Consider the following 13,620-nt stretch of genomic DNA (forward strand, 5'->3'; position numbering starts at 1 on the left):
AAATTGCTTTAGTTAGAAAAATGTTGTGTTTTAAGCATGGGTTTATTACGTCATTATGCAAATTGAAATTCAAAACGTTTTCTTTTTTTTACCTCGTTTTTTCTTTTTTTATTTTATAAAAATAATCCCAATTTTATGTAATATAACTGTGTAATTTTATTTTTATTTAGTTGGTATGCGAGAATATTTTTCAGAAAAAAATTTGTCGTTTTTTTTTGTTAACTGTTACTGAACTAAATTATCGTTAAAGAAACGGGTTGTGTTCTTTAACACGTCGTTTAAGCTCGTATCGTGCTTAAAAATAAATTTCGAAGGATTTAATATAACAAAACATGGAAATACAAAATGCACCAAATATGAGTTTAAGTTTAATTGACGGAGCTGGAGAAAGGGATTATGAAATATTTTCGAACAATTTTTGGGTAAGTTAAATAGAACTGTTTATTTTTTCGATTTTACTCTTATAAAATTATTGTTTTTGTTGTATTAAATAATAGGGAAAAGAAGAAGCAGGATATGAAGTACTCACGTCAAGACTAAGGCAAGCTAAACAAACTTGTGAGGATGTTAGAAATATGTTTCATGAAAGGTATATTTATTGAGCTTAGCTATTCTTAAACAAATGAGTCAATATTTTCGAACTTAATTGATTAAATATATAACTTATTTGACTAGAGCGTTAATAGAAGAAGAGTATGCAAAGAGATTAATGAGAATTTCCAAAATACCAATTGGGAAAGATGAGTCTGGGTATTATATTGAATCTTCTCTTTGTTAATAAACTTTTTTTTTGAAAATATTAACTGATTAGATAATATACTAAAGGACATTACGAGATGCATTGGAAGTGTGTAGGCAAGAATTGGAGGCAACAGCAAAAGAACATATAACATTATCACAGAAAATCAGAACTGAACTTGAACAAGAAATAACACATTTTATAGCCAGACAAAAAGAAACCAGGAAATTGGTAAGAGATTAAACAAATTTAATGATTTTTTATTTTGTTTTATTTATTTATTTATTCATTATTAGCAACAAGCTATTGCGGAGAAAAGCTTGAGGAATAAGAGAGAACATGCAATATTAGTTCAAAAGGTAATTAGAATATTTCCGATATATTTTTAACATATATTAACCTTTTAAAACATTTAATTAGGCCAAAGAAAGGTATGAATCAGAATGTATAAAAATACAAGGACTATTAGCTGGTAAAAATTCAATAATGGGAAAAGATTTAGAAAAGGTATGATGGGTTCCTAACTTTTTTTCTCGTAATGCTATATATAAAGCGTATGTTAATAAAATCATGTTTTGTGAAAATGGGATCGGATATAATATAGTTAAATTTGAAGATAGAGAAGGCGCAAATGTCAGCAAAAACAGCAGACCAAGAATATATGAAATTAGTTAAGGATGCACAAGACATATCACAAAAATGGAATTATGATTGGAGAACAGCGTGTGATAAATTTCAAGATTTAGAAGAAGAGAGAGTCGACTCGTTAAAAACTTTTTTATGGACTTATGCAAATCTCATTTCAACGGTTTGTGTAGCAGATGATGAAGTAAGTTAATGTCGGTGTGTTAAGCGCAGTTAATTATTGAATTGAGGAATTAACATTTATTATTTCATTTTCTCACAATAGTCTTGTGAGAGAATTAGAGTTTCGTTGGAACAGTGCAATGTTGAGAAAGACATACAAATATTTATTAAAGAGAGTGCAACAGGACCCGAAATGCCTGGTAAAATAGTAAAGTTTTTTTTTTTTTTAATTTTAAACCAATTTTTGTTTTAACTAACTTTCCTGCTCTGATTTTGACAGAACCACCAATTTATGTTAATTTCTACGCAGGACCAAAAGAGGATGAAGTAAGGTATAAGGTAGCATCATTTGATAGAGTACCAGCATATATAGACGGAAATACAACAACGGCACTAGATCCACTTTCATTACATGAGTATCATTCAGCGCAAAATATTAATTCTAATGGTAATGGTTATCACACAAGAAACGGTTCAGAAGATTATAATAGTATGAATAAAGAAAGAGCGCAATTATATGCTAATACAACATTAAATACCATAAATAATAACTATAATAATAAAAGTGAGGGAGAAGGAATTGAACAAATCGAAGAAGATCCTGTTGATCCCAGGGCAAAACAAATGTTATCAATTGGGGACAATGTATTTGAAGTAGAAACTGATGGTAAACCAGTAGAAAAAGATGAAATAGCACAAGCATTAGCGAATATGCAATTAACTGATGGAAATAATAATATTGTTGATAATGATAATCTATTAAAATTTCATTCAACTGGCGGAAGTATTTCAGGAGGAGGAAATAATCCGATAAATGTTAATGGAGGTGGATCAAACAGGAGGCCTTTACCGGTTAATTTTGTTACTGATAAACCACAGCCTCTACTTCCAAGCGATCAAACTATTATCCAACAGCAGCAACAGCAACAACAGCAACAACAGCAACAACAGCAGCAACAGCAGCAACAGCAGATAAGTAATATACCTCATCATCAACACAATAATTCACAAACTCGAATACAATTTAATCAATACCAATTAAATGGCAATAATTCACCAACTCCCACTACAATCGCCAATAGTAGTGGTATAAATATAAATGGACCGGGAGACTTAAGACGACAATCTTCGGATTCCAATAATAATGGACCTATTTCTTCACAACAACAACAAATTTCTCAAAATATGAACATGAGACCATCATCTCAACCTCAGTCCAATCGAAATAGTCAGCAACAACAGGGTCCTGGTGATATTAGAAGATTGTCTAATACAAATTCTTCTTCGCCAACACTTACACAGGTACCTCAACAAGGTGGATATCAACAACAACAAATACAAGGACAAATGATCTCACAAGATCAAATTCCCACTCAAGGAAATAACAATAATAATAATAATAACAGCAGCAATTTAAACAGATCAGATACTTTACGTACTACTTCCACTAATAGTAGTAATAATTCTTTAGGTATACAATTAGATGTACTTGGTCGCGTTAAACAAGATGATTTAGCTGAGAGTTTTGTAATTAATGGCGGTAGACTACCACCTGAATCTGCTAGATTTCAAATGAATTCGCAAGGTATCCCTCAAGGTGTACAACAGCAAATATCTTCTCAAGGTCAAATTTCTCCACAAGGACAACAAGTATATCAACATAATAATTATAATTTACCAATAAATCAGTCTTCATTTCGTGGTCAACCTCAGCAGGTTGTTAGGCAGCAACAAATTATTTCTCCACAAATTCAGCAACAAGTTCAGCAACAACAACTGAATAGAAGTAATACTCTTAATTCAAATTCCACTTTGACTAGTGCTTTTCATCATCAACAACAACAAGGTAACCCAAGAACTACTTTACAAGGCTCTGTTAGTGTTCAACAACAACAGCAGCCACTTGTTGGAGGTCAACTTGCTGGACAACCTCAGCATCAACTTAATTTTCAGGATCAAAATTTCTATACTGGTCCTATAATGGCTCAAGCTCAATATCAAAGACCTCCTGTTGGTGGTGGCGCAAATGTTCAAGGGTTCCAACAAATACAACAAGTACCTCAGCAGCATCACCTACACAGACAATTACCTCAATTTGGCTTACAACAATCACTTCAACCAATGGCGAGAGGAATTCAATTACAATATGGTCACCAACCAATTTTACAAAGATCTATTATTCCTATAGACAATCGACAGCGTACTGAAGATGGTAAACCAATTGAATTCTATGGTACGTATAACCTTACAAATAATGTTACTTCAATTTCACCTAAAATATGCATTAAAAATTTTTACTTATTAATAATGTAGTTAAAGCATTATATGATTATCAAAAAACTATACCCGAAGAAATTTCATTTACTGCTAACGATGTTATAGCTGTTTTAAATACCCATAGTGATGGTTGGTGGGAAGGAGAGATATTAGATGAAACGAGAAGAAATAGAGGTTTGTTCCCAAGTAATTATACCGAAATCTTACGGTAAATTATTTTATATGAAATACTTAAAATAAGTAGAGAAAAATTGCGATTGAATTAATGTTTATATAGAATTATATTTTTGTACAATTATTTAATATTATTTTTATTTAGCAGTTAGTAATAAACTTTGTGTAAATACTTTGATAAGGTTAAAATGTCTAATTTAATTAATTATTAAACGATTATAAGTTAGTCTGTTATGGATGATATTAATTTTTTTTTTAGATAGTGGGATAACATTTGATTAAAGCTTTGATGAAATAGTAAAATAGAAAATATATTTTTTTAATGTACTTTATATCGATTACCACTAGATTCATAATGGTTGCATTCATAATGGTTACTTCTTTAGCAAATTTTTACTTCGATGCCAATCCTTTCCTGTTAAGTATTTGGAGATAATCTCATTCTTTCCAAATTTTATTTTCCACCATAATTATGTGGACAAGCAGACAATATCGTTCGAAAAGTTTTGCAAATTCTTTCAATAACGTAAATAAATTTCTCGTTAATGATTTTTCTTTTGCATTTTACAAATGTAATAAAGATTTAAGTTTATACCAATATTTTACATCTTTACGACGACAAAATTTAAAAGGTAAGCACATTGATAAACTCGAAGACAAATTATATTCACGATTTCAGAACTTTTTGTTTACCGAACTTCAAGGACCGGGAGTTAGCCGCATTAATAGAATTAATGCAAACAATTATATTGAAAAGCTCTCTAGAAAAAGAGAACAAAAGGATGCATCTTCTGAATATAATAAAATACAACCGGATATTATCCAAAAATCCTTTGGAGTTCTAAATTATTCTCATCCAGCGGCGTCAATTTTACAAAACTCGGCTCTAGCAGTAGCTCGACAATTAGAAATGCTTAATGTCTTTTTGGTAATTTTGATGTATTTGTTTGAAGCATTGAAGTTTTTAAAATTAACCATTAATTTCTAATGTAAATATTAAAACGAAGGGATTTGAACAAGCAAATAAATATGCTATCCTTGATCCCAACGGAAATCACGTAGGGTATATTGTTGAAGAGGAATCTTTTGCTTCAACTATTTTGAGACAACTGTTTAGAACACACCGAAAGTTTAATGCCATGATTATGGACTTGGATGGTCAATTGATTTTGAAGATTAGAAGACCATTTGCGTGGATCAATTCTCGTATATTTATCAGTACTAACGATGAATACTTAATCGGAGAAGTCCATCAACAATGGCATCTATGGCGAAGACGATATAATTTGTTTATCAAGTAAATATAGCATATTTAAGTCACTTTTAACAATAGAGAAGTTAGTATTGTTAAGGAGGTTTCCTGAGAAGGAAAAGGGGTCATTAATAATAATTTATATTTTGATTCTCAAGTCAAAAACAGTTCGCAAGGATTGATGCTGGTTTCTTATCATGGGACTTCAACATTGAAGATGAACTCGGTGATGTTCTCGGAAGTGTTAATCGTAATTTTTCAGGTTTTGCTAGAGAGGTAATTGATTTTTTTCCCGTCTAAATTGCAAATTCATTATATTTTTATTTCATTATTTTACTAATGAATCATTCAAGATTTTTACCGATACAGGACAATATGTAATAAGAATGGATTCTGCACAAAGCAGTTCTAAACATTTGTCATTGGATGAACGTGCTGTTATATTAGCAGCTGCTGTTTCTATAGACTTTGATTATTTTTCAAGACATTCTGGGCATGGGGGGTTCGTATAATGAATTGTTTTAACATACATTGATCAAAAGGCTGCTAAATTATTTTATTTATATTTATTAGATTTTTGCATCATTTTCCTTTTATTACTGGAGATGAAAATGGCGATTATGATGATTAGGATGATCGAATATTAGCATTATTATTATATTACAAATAAAGTTAGATTTAAATATTCGAAGTTTATTGTGCCAGTGTTGTTTGAAAAGTTTTTAGGCCCCCCTAGGGAGCAACTAAACAAATCATTAATTCTTGCCTATGTATATTTGCTTTACAAAAAGATATTTCATTGTCAGTCATACTATACGAGATATGACAAATCTGAAGTAGCCACAACCGGAAAATTCACTTAATCGCGATGTTTCTGCCAATCGTCTTGGCACTAATTTTTCCACAAAATTTTAAAATTTATATGGCCATGCTCGTTTTCGGTTTAACTAAACGTTTGCCTACCAGCGGTAGTTGTATCTCAAATACACTTAGAACTGGTCGTGTCGCTCGTTATATGACACAAGTTACTGGTGAAAAGACCTTTTTCAATCGGAAACGAGAACTTACTGAGTTTGAAAAAGCATTTAGTGGTGATCCGGAGCTTCATGTCGTTCTAGGTCCTCCTAGTTCTGGGAAAACTTCCCTGATTCGTGAGGTAACGACTAGAGGCAATTTCAAACCTCTTTTTCTAGACTGTCGTTTGGGAGAAGTTTGATTCTCTATAATTCTATTTCCATGCAATTCAAAACATTCTTCGAAAATCGAAGAAAACTCCTGAGAGAAATTTTATCAGAAATGGAAATCAATGCCAAAATTCCTTATTTTTTCGAGTTAAACTTTTAAGCTATTTGATAAGAAAGAAAGAGAAATTACTTCTAGTAATTTTAACCATGCTATATTTTTTTTATTTTAGGGCTCTTTTTAGTACGTGAGTCAGATGATCGACATATGAATTTAGTGCAACGGTTACAACGATCACATGCATTTAATAGTAATTTAGGGTCTTTAATTTCGGTCCAAATCCAATAATCAGCTATCTTTTTTAACATGTTATCAATTTTTAAAAATACTTTAAACAATTTTATTCCTAAAAAATTGGTTTCATCTAATTTATATTCGTTATATTTATATCGTAATTTGTCGAATTCTTTTCAAAAACGTTTATTAACATCATCATCCTCATCGAATAATGATAAAAATAATGATGAAAATAAAATAGAGGATAAAATAGAGGAAAAGAAAGAAATCGACGAAATTGACAAGAATGAATTTAATCAAGAGAATAATGATGGATCAAAATATCAACCAAGTATTGATGATATATTAGGTCTTTTTAGTTCAAACCAACCAACAACAACAACAACATCATCATCCATTTTTAAACAAGAACAAGAATCTTCATCATCAAAAGATAAAGAAGAGATGGATAATTTTTTATTTAATTTTTCATCAAATGAACCCAAAAAATCTTTATCACAAACTATTTCATCAACAACATCATCATCATCTTCAACATCATCTTCAAATAATGAGATAGCAAAACTTTTATCAGATTTTTTAGTTCCAACGGAAGAAAATTATATTCTTCATATTCATGCATCATATAATAATACTATAGTAACATTAACAAATTCTCATGGTAATATTTTAATAACTAAATCAGGAGGTAGTGTTGGATTTAAAAAATCTCAAAGAGGTGGTTATGAAGCTGCTCATCAAGCTGCTATTGGTGTTATACAAAAAATTAAAGAAAAAAATTTAAATGTTAAAAATGTTGAAATTTGTATAAATGGATTTGGTCCTGGTAGAGATGCTGCTTTTAAGGCTATAGCTAATGTAGAGAATCAATGGAATGTTAGACGAATTACTGATACTACTCCTTTACCTTTTAATGGATGTAGACCAAGAAAACTTAGAAGATTATAATATAAACAAAATGAGTGTGAATTGGTGTAAATTGGTATGAATTAAATAAAATAAATTATCTTAATTTCTTTATTTTTTTAAAAAAATAAATTAAATAAGTGGAGTTTATTTATTAGTTTATTGTTCCAAATGTTATAAAACAAATACAATATCGATATCTTTTCATAATAAATCTTTAATTATTTTACTGTACATAGTAATTAAAAAAAAAATATTTTATGATTGCTCTTCTTTATCAAGTTTAGAAATATTATACAAGTCTGCTTCATATAAAATTTCGTCATTTTCTGCTAAACTTTTGCCTGGAGAAGCATATCCACTATCTTGTAAAAATTTCTATACAAAAATATCCAAGAAAATTCAAATAAGAAATTCATTCAGATGAGAAATTCAAGATGAAAAATTCAAATGAGAAATATTCAAAAATTTCAAAAATAACTCGAATTATTTTTACTTACTTTTTGATCTTCCATACAATCCCAAAATTTTCTTCTCGCTTTTATACATAAACTAGCTTTATCAAATATTCCACCAAAAGACATACATTCTTGTAATTTTATATGTAATTCAGAACAATTTATTAATGCACCATTCCATATCTCTTTTTTTTGATTAAAATAATCAGTACTTATTTCTGATATTTTAAGTTTTTGTGCTAATGATTGTTTCTTATTATCATCAGATGTTAATGATGGTGATGGTGATGATGATGATAATGATGACTCATTGTTATTATTTTCATCTTTAAAAGGTCGATTTGAAAATATATCAGGGTTTACAGTAGGAGATTTTAATAATTCGGACAATGAAACAGATGATGATTTTGTTGTTTCTCCTTGTGTTTCATGTTCTTTTTCTGAACTAGTTGTCGTCGTCGTGTTTGTTGGTAATGAATCCTTAATTGAATTATCATTTGGATCATAAGTAGGTTGTGATGATTTTAAAAAATCACCTAAATATGTATTTATATCTTTAATATAATTATCTATAAAATCTTTTGTTGTATCATCATTATTTGAAGTTTCAGAATTTTGTGAAGTCGGCATGTTGATTATAAAAAAAAAAAAATTTTTTTTTTAGGATGATAAGATTATGTTGATCAGGATTAATTAGAATTAATTTAAAAATTCGTTGCAACACAAACGTTGATAAATTTACCAATCATCAATTAAAAAAAAAAAAATCCACTTAAAAGAAATTTGGTAAAAACCGATAATATCATATGATTCACACAAAAAATTATTTTTTTCTCACACACGCCCCTCAAATAATAACTTTTTATTTTATTATTATTATTATTTTACAAAAAAGAAATAATAATTATTTAATTATAATATATATATAATTTTTTTTTGTTTTTTTTTCTCCCTTCTAAATATATACCCTTTTGTTCTTTTTTTCTTTTGTTTTTTTTCTTTTTAGAAAAAAAAAAGAAAAAAAATCGAATAAAAATGAATTGAGAAATTAAAAATAGGTAATGGTGCATAAAAGGTACAAAATATAAATAGATTTTCTACCCATGCACAAAAAAACAAAAACAAATACGAATCAATTAATGCTATCGATCACCTCCACCTATAATTGCTACAATTGCCACAAATAAATTAACTACATCAAGATATAAATCTACAGTTGCTAATATATATTCTAAAAAAAAAAAAATTATTTTAATACTTAATAAAAAAGGTAAAATTAAAAAAAAAGGTGCGCCAATTAAAATAATACTCACCCTCAGGACTGACTCTCTTTAATATCATATAGGTATCATAAATGATATAAGCACTAAATAACAAGGCACTAAAAACACTTATAGCAATATGATATCCTTTATCGTAAGGAAATAACCATCCAATTACTGAAGCAAATATTACAATCCATAATGCAACATATAAAAATGGACCCCACGATGAAAAATCATATTTTGACTGAAATGTGAATACTTCCAATGCTATAAATACTCCCAATGTTATTAAGAATGCTTGCAATACAACTTTGGATGAATACATAGACACTAAAAAAAAAATTTTTGATGAAAATTAAATTAAATCAAATGAAATGAGTAAGATAATATTAGACTATATGATGAAAATTTCTTTATCTTACCTACTGTACCGATACCATATGACATAAATATAGTGAATAATAATAATAAAAATAAATTTAAAGGACTTCTCTTTCGTTGCCAAAATAAGACTAATAATGAAACAAATGTCATAATCCATGATACAAAGAATAACCACTGACTAAATATATGTGAAAAAAAAATTATTTTTTTTTAGAAAATTACTTAATTAAAAAAATATTTTTAAACGAAGCGAAATTTTACGTACTATTCAGCAACAAATCTTTTCACTGGCTCACAATACATAAAGAATACGGTTAGCGTTATTGTAAGTAGCAATTGAAATGTAAGAAGAAGGTATACTTTTCTCACAAAGGCTATGAAAAAAAAAAATTTAATTAATAATTCCTTTTTTTTGCGATCTTCAAGTAAAAATTTAATATTTACCCTTCCTAATTGATTGATCAGATTGTAAAGATGCTTTTATTTCCTCAGCAATATTGCTATTATAATTTGAAATACCAGCTTCAAGTATAATGTCCGAATTATTTTTGGAACGGAATTGATCAGCTGAAGGAGTATATTTTGGTGGTTCATAATTAGTTAGAGGTGGAGACAAATAAGGAGGAACTGAAGGTGGAGGTTCAGTTGGAGGTTTGTATACTGTCTGTGAAAGTTCTTGTTGTTGAGGGGAAGATTTATTAATGTTATTTTCCGCTATTGGGAATTGAACTTGACGTGATGATGTATCATTTTCTTGTAATTGATATGGAGCGGGAGATGAAGTTCGACTTATTCCACCTGTTAGAAGATCATGAGAATAAGTTGTATCTGTTTCTAAATGAGAATGACTAAAAGAACTTGTCATTGACATTGAATCACCGGATGATGCCATAGCATTTAATGATGTTTGCTGTTGTTGTTGGTTATAATAATTATTATTATTAACACTATTATTGTCTTTATTTTCATCTTTTGAATTTGAAAAATTTGAATTGCCTATATTCGAAGCCATTTTTTTTTTGATTTAATTTTTTTTCCAAAAAAGAAGTTTTATATTGTTAAATAATAAATAAAATATATTAATTATTCTTTAATAAGGGGAGTTTGTTTTGGTATTACAGTTATATGAAATGAGTCTTTGTTCTGTCAACTTTTGAATAATTCTCTACTCAAAGAAGATAGAATGGATATTAATGATAAAATATAAATATTTTAGAATATGTACAGTTTTTTATAATTAGTTAGGGACAGTGTATATAGTTTTACCGGTTTGTCACAGACAAAAAAGCAAACATATAAATAAATATAATATATATATAAATAAATTTTCAAAACTTTCTCATTAAATAAAATTATATTAGGAATGAGAACTGTAGTTCTCTTCTAAAGAAATAAAGCCGTATTAGAGTATTAGAACTATTATGAAATTTTTGCAGGGATTGTTAATCTAAAGAAGTAAGTTTTTTGCGAGAAAAAAAAAATTTTTCAAACAGGTACCAGCCAGTGCAAAAAGTTCAACGCATTAAACGCATCAGATTAATTTGACCTCTATATATGGATCACAATTTAATGTTACACGACGTTACAAAAAAAAAATACTATTTATGCATTGTAAATACAGATTACTAAATATGGATTGATAATTTAATTTTGATCGGTTTAATAAGGGTAAAATGATTCCTTTGTATTATCATTCTATTGTTAAATATTGTCAATTCGGTTTCATACCTCTTACAAACTTTTTTTTAGTTTTTTTTTTTGCTTTTTTGCTTTTTTCTTTCTGATATATTTCATTAAAAAAACCACATGTTACACGGTTAGAGAATATTTTAAAATAAAAATAATTATTCTTTGCTGTAAGGGGGGTTTACAAATTATGCATCATGTATCACTAAAATATAAAATGTTCTCTCGCTTTCCTTTAATTCTATTATTAGATTATTATATACTGTATATGTATGACATCAAAAACAGCCATTCGGCGAAATGGAATTCGTTTGCAGAAACAAAAATATAAAATAAAAAATAATTTTAAAAAAAAAATAAATCTAAAATAAATTTACTATATTAAGTCTAATTTAATATTAGATTATATTAGATCGTTGATTATAATTATGCAAATTTTAAGCTCATTCGGCCAAAATTAAATACAAAAAAAAACAATTATTTTTTATTGGTTTACAATTAATCGAAAAAGGTAATATATACTAAACATATACTAAACATTCATGTAACTAATAAAGGTGGTACAAATTTATTTATTTGTTTATTTGTTTGACTCGACGGTAATAAGAAAAACCGGTACGTTTCAACTTTCAAGGGATAAAAGTCTGATCTTTGATTCAAAGATTCTATCTATGTATAAATGCCGATAATTATTATTGTCTAAAACGTGAATAAATTTTCATTGTACATATACCAATTTTTTTTTTTTTTTTTTTTTCAGAACTGAAACATTCTATTGAATTTTTAAACTATTGTCGTCATAAAATTAAAAATAAAAATAAACTCAATTACAATTACATATTTTATAAAGAAATCTTTGGTCTTTCATTTGAGTTTTGTTCTATTCCAAGATTCATCCATATCTCATAGCTAAAAAAAGCAATTGATCCGTAAAATCAAATATTTATTCATTTAACCGTTGATCAACACCTGAATATTTCTTCGCAATGATTGAATGATTGATAAAGTCAATAATGTACTGTAACATGAATTTATTCTAATTTTAGGAAATTTGTCCGATTTTTGAAATTATAATTTGACAAAGAAATTACTGAATTATAGAATTACTTTTAATATTAAAAGACGGCAATAAATAATTGGTTTTACTAGTAACGTATTTTAATTAACATAACTGATAATATTTTATATAATTAATATTAATTCAGGGAGCATTACTTTTTAAAAGAAGCATTAATTTTATGATATTTAATCATGTGGTAAACCTGATATGATCGGCAAAATTTCATAAAAAACAGAATTCAAATAAAAACCGTTATCGTGACTAAGCCGCAAGTATCCCAGGTAACACAATACAAAAATATTTATACAGATTTATAGTAGAGATGTAAATATAATTTGGCTGATATAGTCCTGTTTACTAAAAACAAAATCCACAATAAATTTGCTTTTTGAATTATTATAAATAATCAGCCATTTACCATAATATAAATTTTACAATCTAATTAAACTATGTAACCTAATTGCATTAATTCTATTAGTAGATATAGTTTATAAATAACTATGTAAAATAGTTAATAAAATTAAAGAATTTATAAATTATTAAATTATTAAATTAATTGCTAAAATAAGTTTAATTAAAGAAGAATCCTTCAGAAAAAAATAAGCTTTACATTGGATGAATGTATTTTTTATTTTTTATTTTTGTTTACCCTTATAGGGATCAATATTTAATTATAGTAATTAGTTTATGTAATCATAAATATAAACCTCTAAAATACTCCACTTAACTAGCAAATATTTCTGTTGAGCTTTTTCTAATATTATTAACTTTTTGAAATAGCATATTATTATATTAATGCTAATTGGAATTTAAAAAATATTTTTGTTAATTTTATTAATTTTTCAGATTTTCATAATATCTTTAAGCAAAAATCTAGAAAATATATTTATAAAATATCTTCAGAATAAAAAAATACTCATAAAGTTAATATTGTTTTTTATTATAAAAATATAAAATATATATTAGATTTTAGCAATTATAACTAACAATATAGCAAACAATAATATTTAAAGAATTCAAAAAAGTATGCATTAAAAATTGTATAAATTTTTATTATAAATAAAATTATGTAAAATGTATTACATATATAATGAATTTTGCAGTTTAAGAAATACTAAAATATATTAAAACTG

General features: G+C 27.3%; 6 protein-coding genes across 6 annotated transcripts; 4 read left to right on the top strand and 2 right to left on the bottom strand.

Moving 5' to 3' along the window:
• The first annotated feature begins 100 nt into the window (after positions 1–100).
• Positions 101–4,296, top strand: OCT59_014049 (uncharacterized protein). Its single transcript, XM_025313941.2, has 10 exons — positions 101–422; positions 498–589; positions 676–750; positions 826–970; positions 1,036–1,098; positions 1,160–1,246; positions 1,344–1,568; positions 1,650–1,746; positions 1,827–3,779; positions 3,860–4,296. The coding sequence occupies exons 1-10, from the start codon at positions 333–335 to the stop codon at positions 4,033–4,035; spliced, it is 3,003 nt and encodes a 1,000-aa protein (XP_025186223.1). The 5' UTR covers positions 101–332; the 3' UTR covers positions 4,036–4,296.
• A 173-nt stretch (positions 4,297–4,469) lies between these two features.
• OCT59_014050 (uncharacterized protein) lies at positions 4,470–5,880 on the top strand (the record flags this gene model as incomplete). The annotated part of the gene is made up of 6 exons (XM_066141924.1): positions 4,470–4,629; positions 4,702–4,925; positions 5,005–5,294; positions 5,408–5,525; positions 5,603–5,751; positions 5,823–5,880. 6 exons carry the CDS (start codon positions 4,470–4,472, stop codon positions 5,878–5,880), a joined length of 999 nt encoding a protein of 332 aa, XP_066002006.1.
• Positions 5,881–5,922: 42 nt separating this feature from the next.
• Positions 5,923–6,465, top strand: OCT59_014051 (uncharacterized protein; the record flags this gene model as incomplete). The annotated part of the gene is made up of 1 exon (XM_025313939.2): positions 5,923–6,465. The coding sequence occupies exon 1, from the start codon at positions 6,118–6,120 to the stop codon at positions 6,463–6,465; it is 348 nt and encodes a 115-aa protein (XP_025186221.1). The 5' UTR covers positions 5,923–6,117.
• Positions 6,466–6,782: 317 nt separating this feature from the next.
• Positions 6,783–7,784, top strand: OCT59_014052 (mitochondrial 37S ribosomal protein uS11m). Its single transcript, XM_025313938.2, has one exon. It carries the CDS (start codon positions 6,798–6,800, stop codon positions 7,674–7,676), a length of 879 nt encoding a protein of 292 aa, XP_025186220.1. The 5' UTR covers positions 6,783–6,797; the 3' UTR covers positions 7,677–7,784.
• OCT59_014053 (uncharacterized protein) lies at positions 7,758–8,722 on the bottom strand (the record flags this gene model as incomplete). The annotated part of the gene is made up of 2 exons (XM_025313937.2): positions 7,758–8,012; positions 8,135–8,722. 2 exons carry the CDS (start codon positions 8,720–8,722, stop codon positions 7,893–7,895), a joined length of 708 nt encoding a protein of 235 aa, XP_025186219.1. The 3' UTR covers positions 7,758–7,892.
• A 197-nt stretch (positions 8,723–8,919) lies between these two features.
• On the bottom strand, positions 8,920–11,260 carry OCT59_014054 (uncharacterized protein). Its single transcript, XM_025313936.2, has 5 exons — positions 10,186–11,260; positions 10,007–10,115; positions 9,780–9,919; positions 9,406–9,687; positions 8,920–9,323 (listed from the first exon to the last, which is right to left on the bottom strand). Exons 1-5 carry the CDS (start codon positions 10,751–10,753, stop codon positions 9,235–9,237), a joined length of 1,188 nt encoding a protein of 395 aa, XP_025186218.2. The 5' UTR covers positions 10,754–11,260; the 3' UTR covers positions 8,920–9,234.
• Positions 11,261–13,620: the final 2,360 nt, after the last annotated feature.

Source organism: Rhizophagus irregularis, chromosome 21 (genome assembly GCF_026210795.1).
Source record: "Rhizophagus irregularis chromosome 21, complete sequence".
NCBI classification, from domain to species: Eukaryota; Fungi; Glomeromycota; class Glomeromycetes; order Glomerales; family Glomeraceae; genus Rhizophagus; species Rhizophagus irregularis.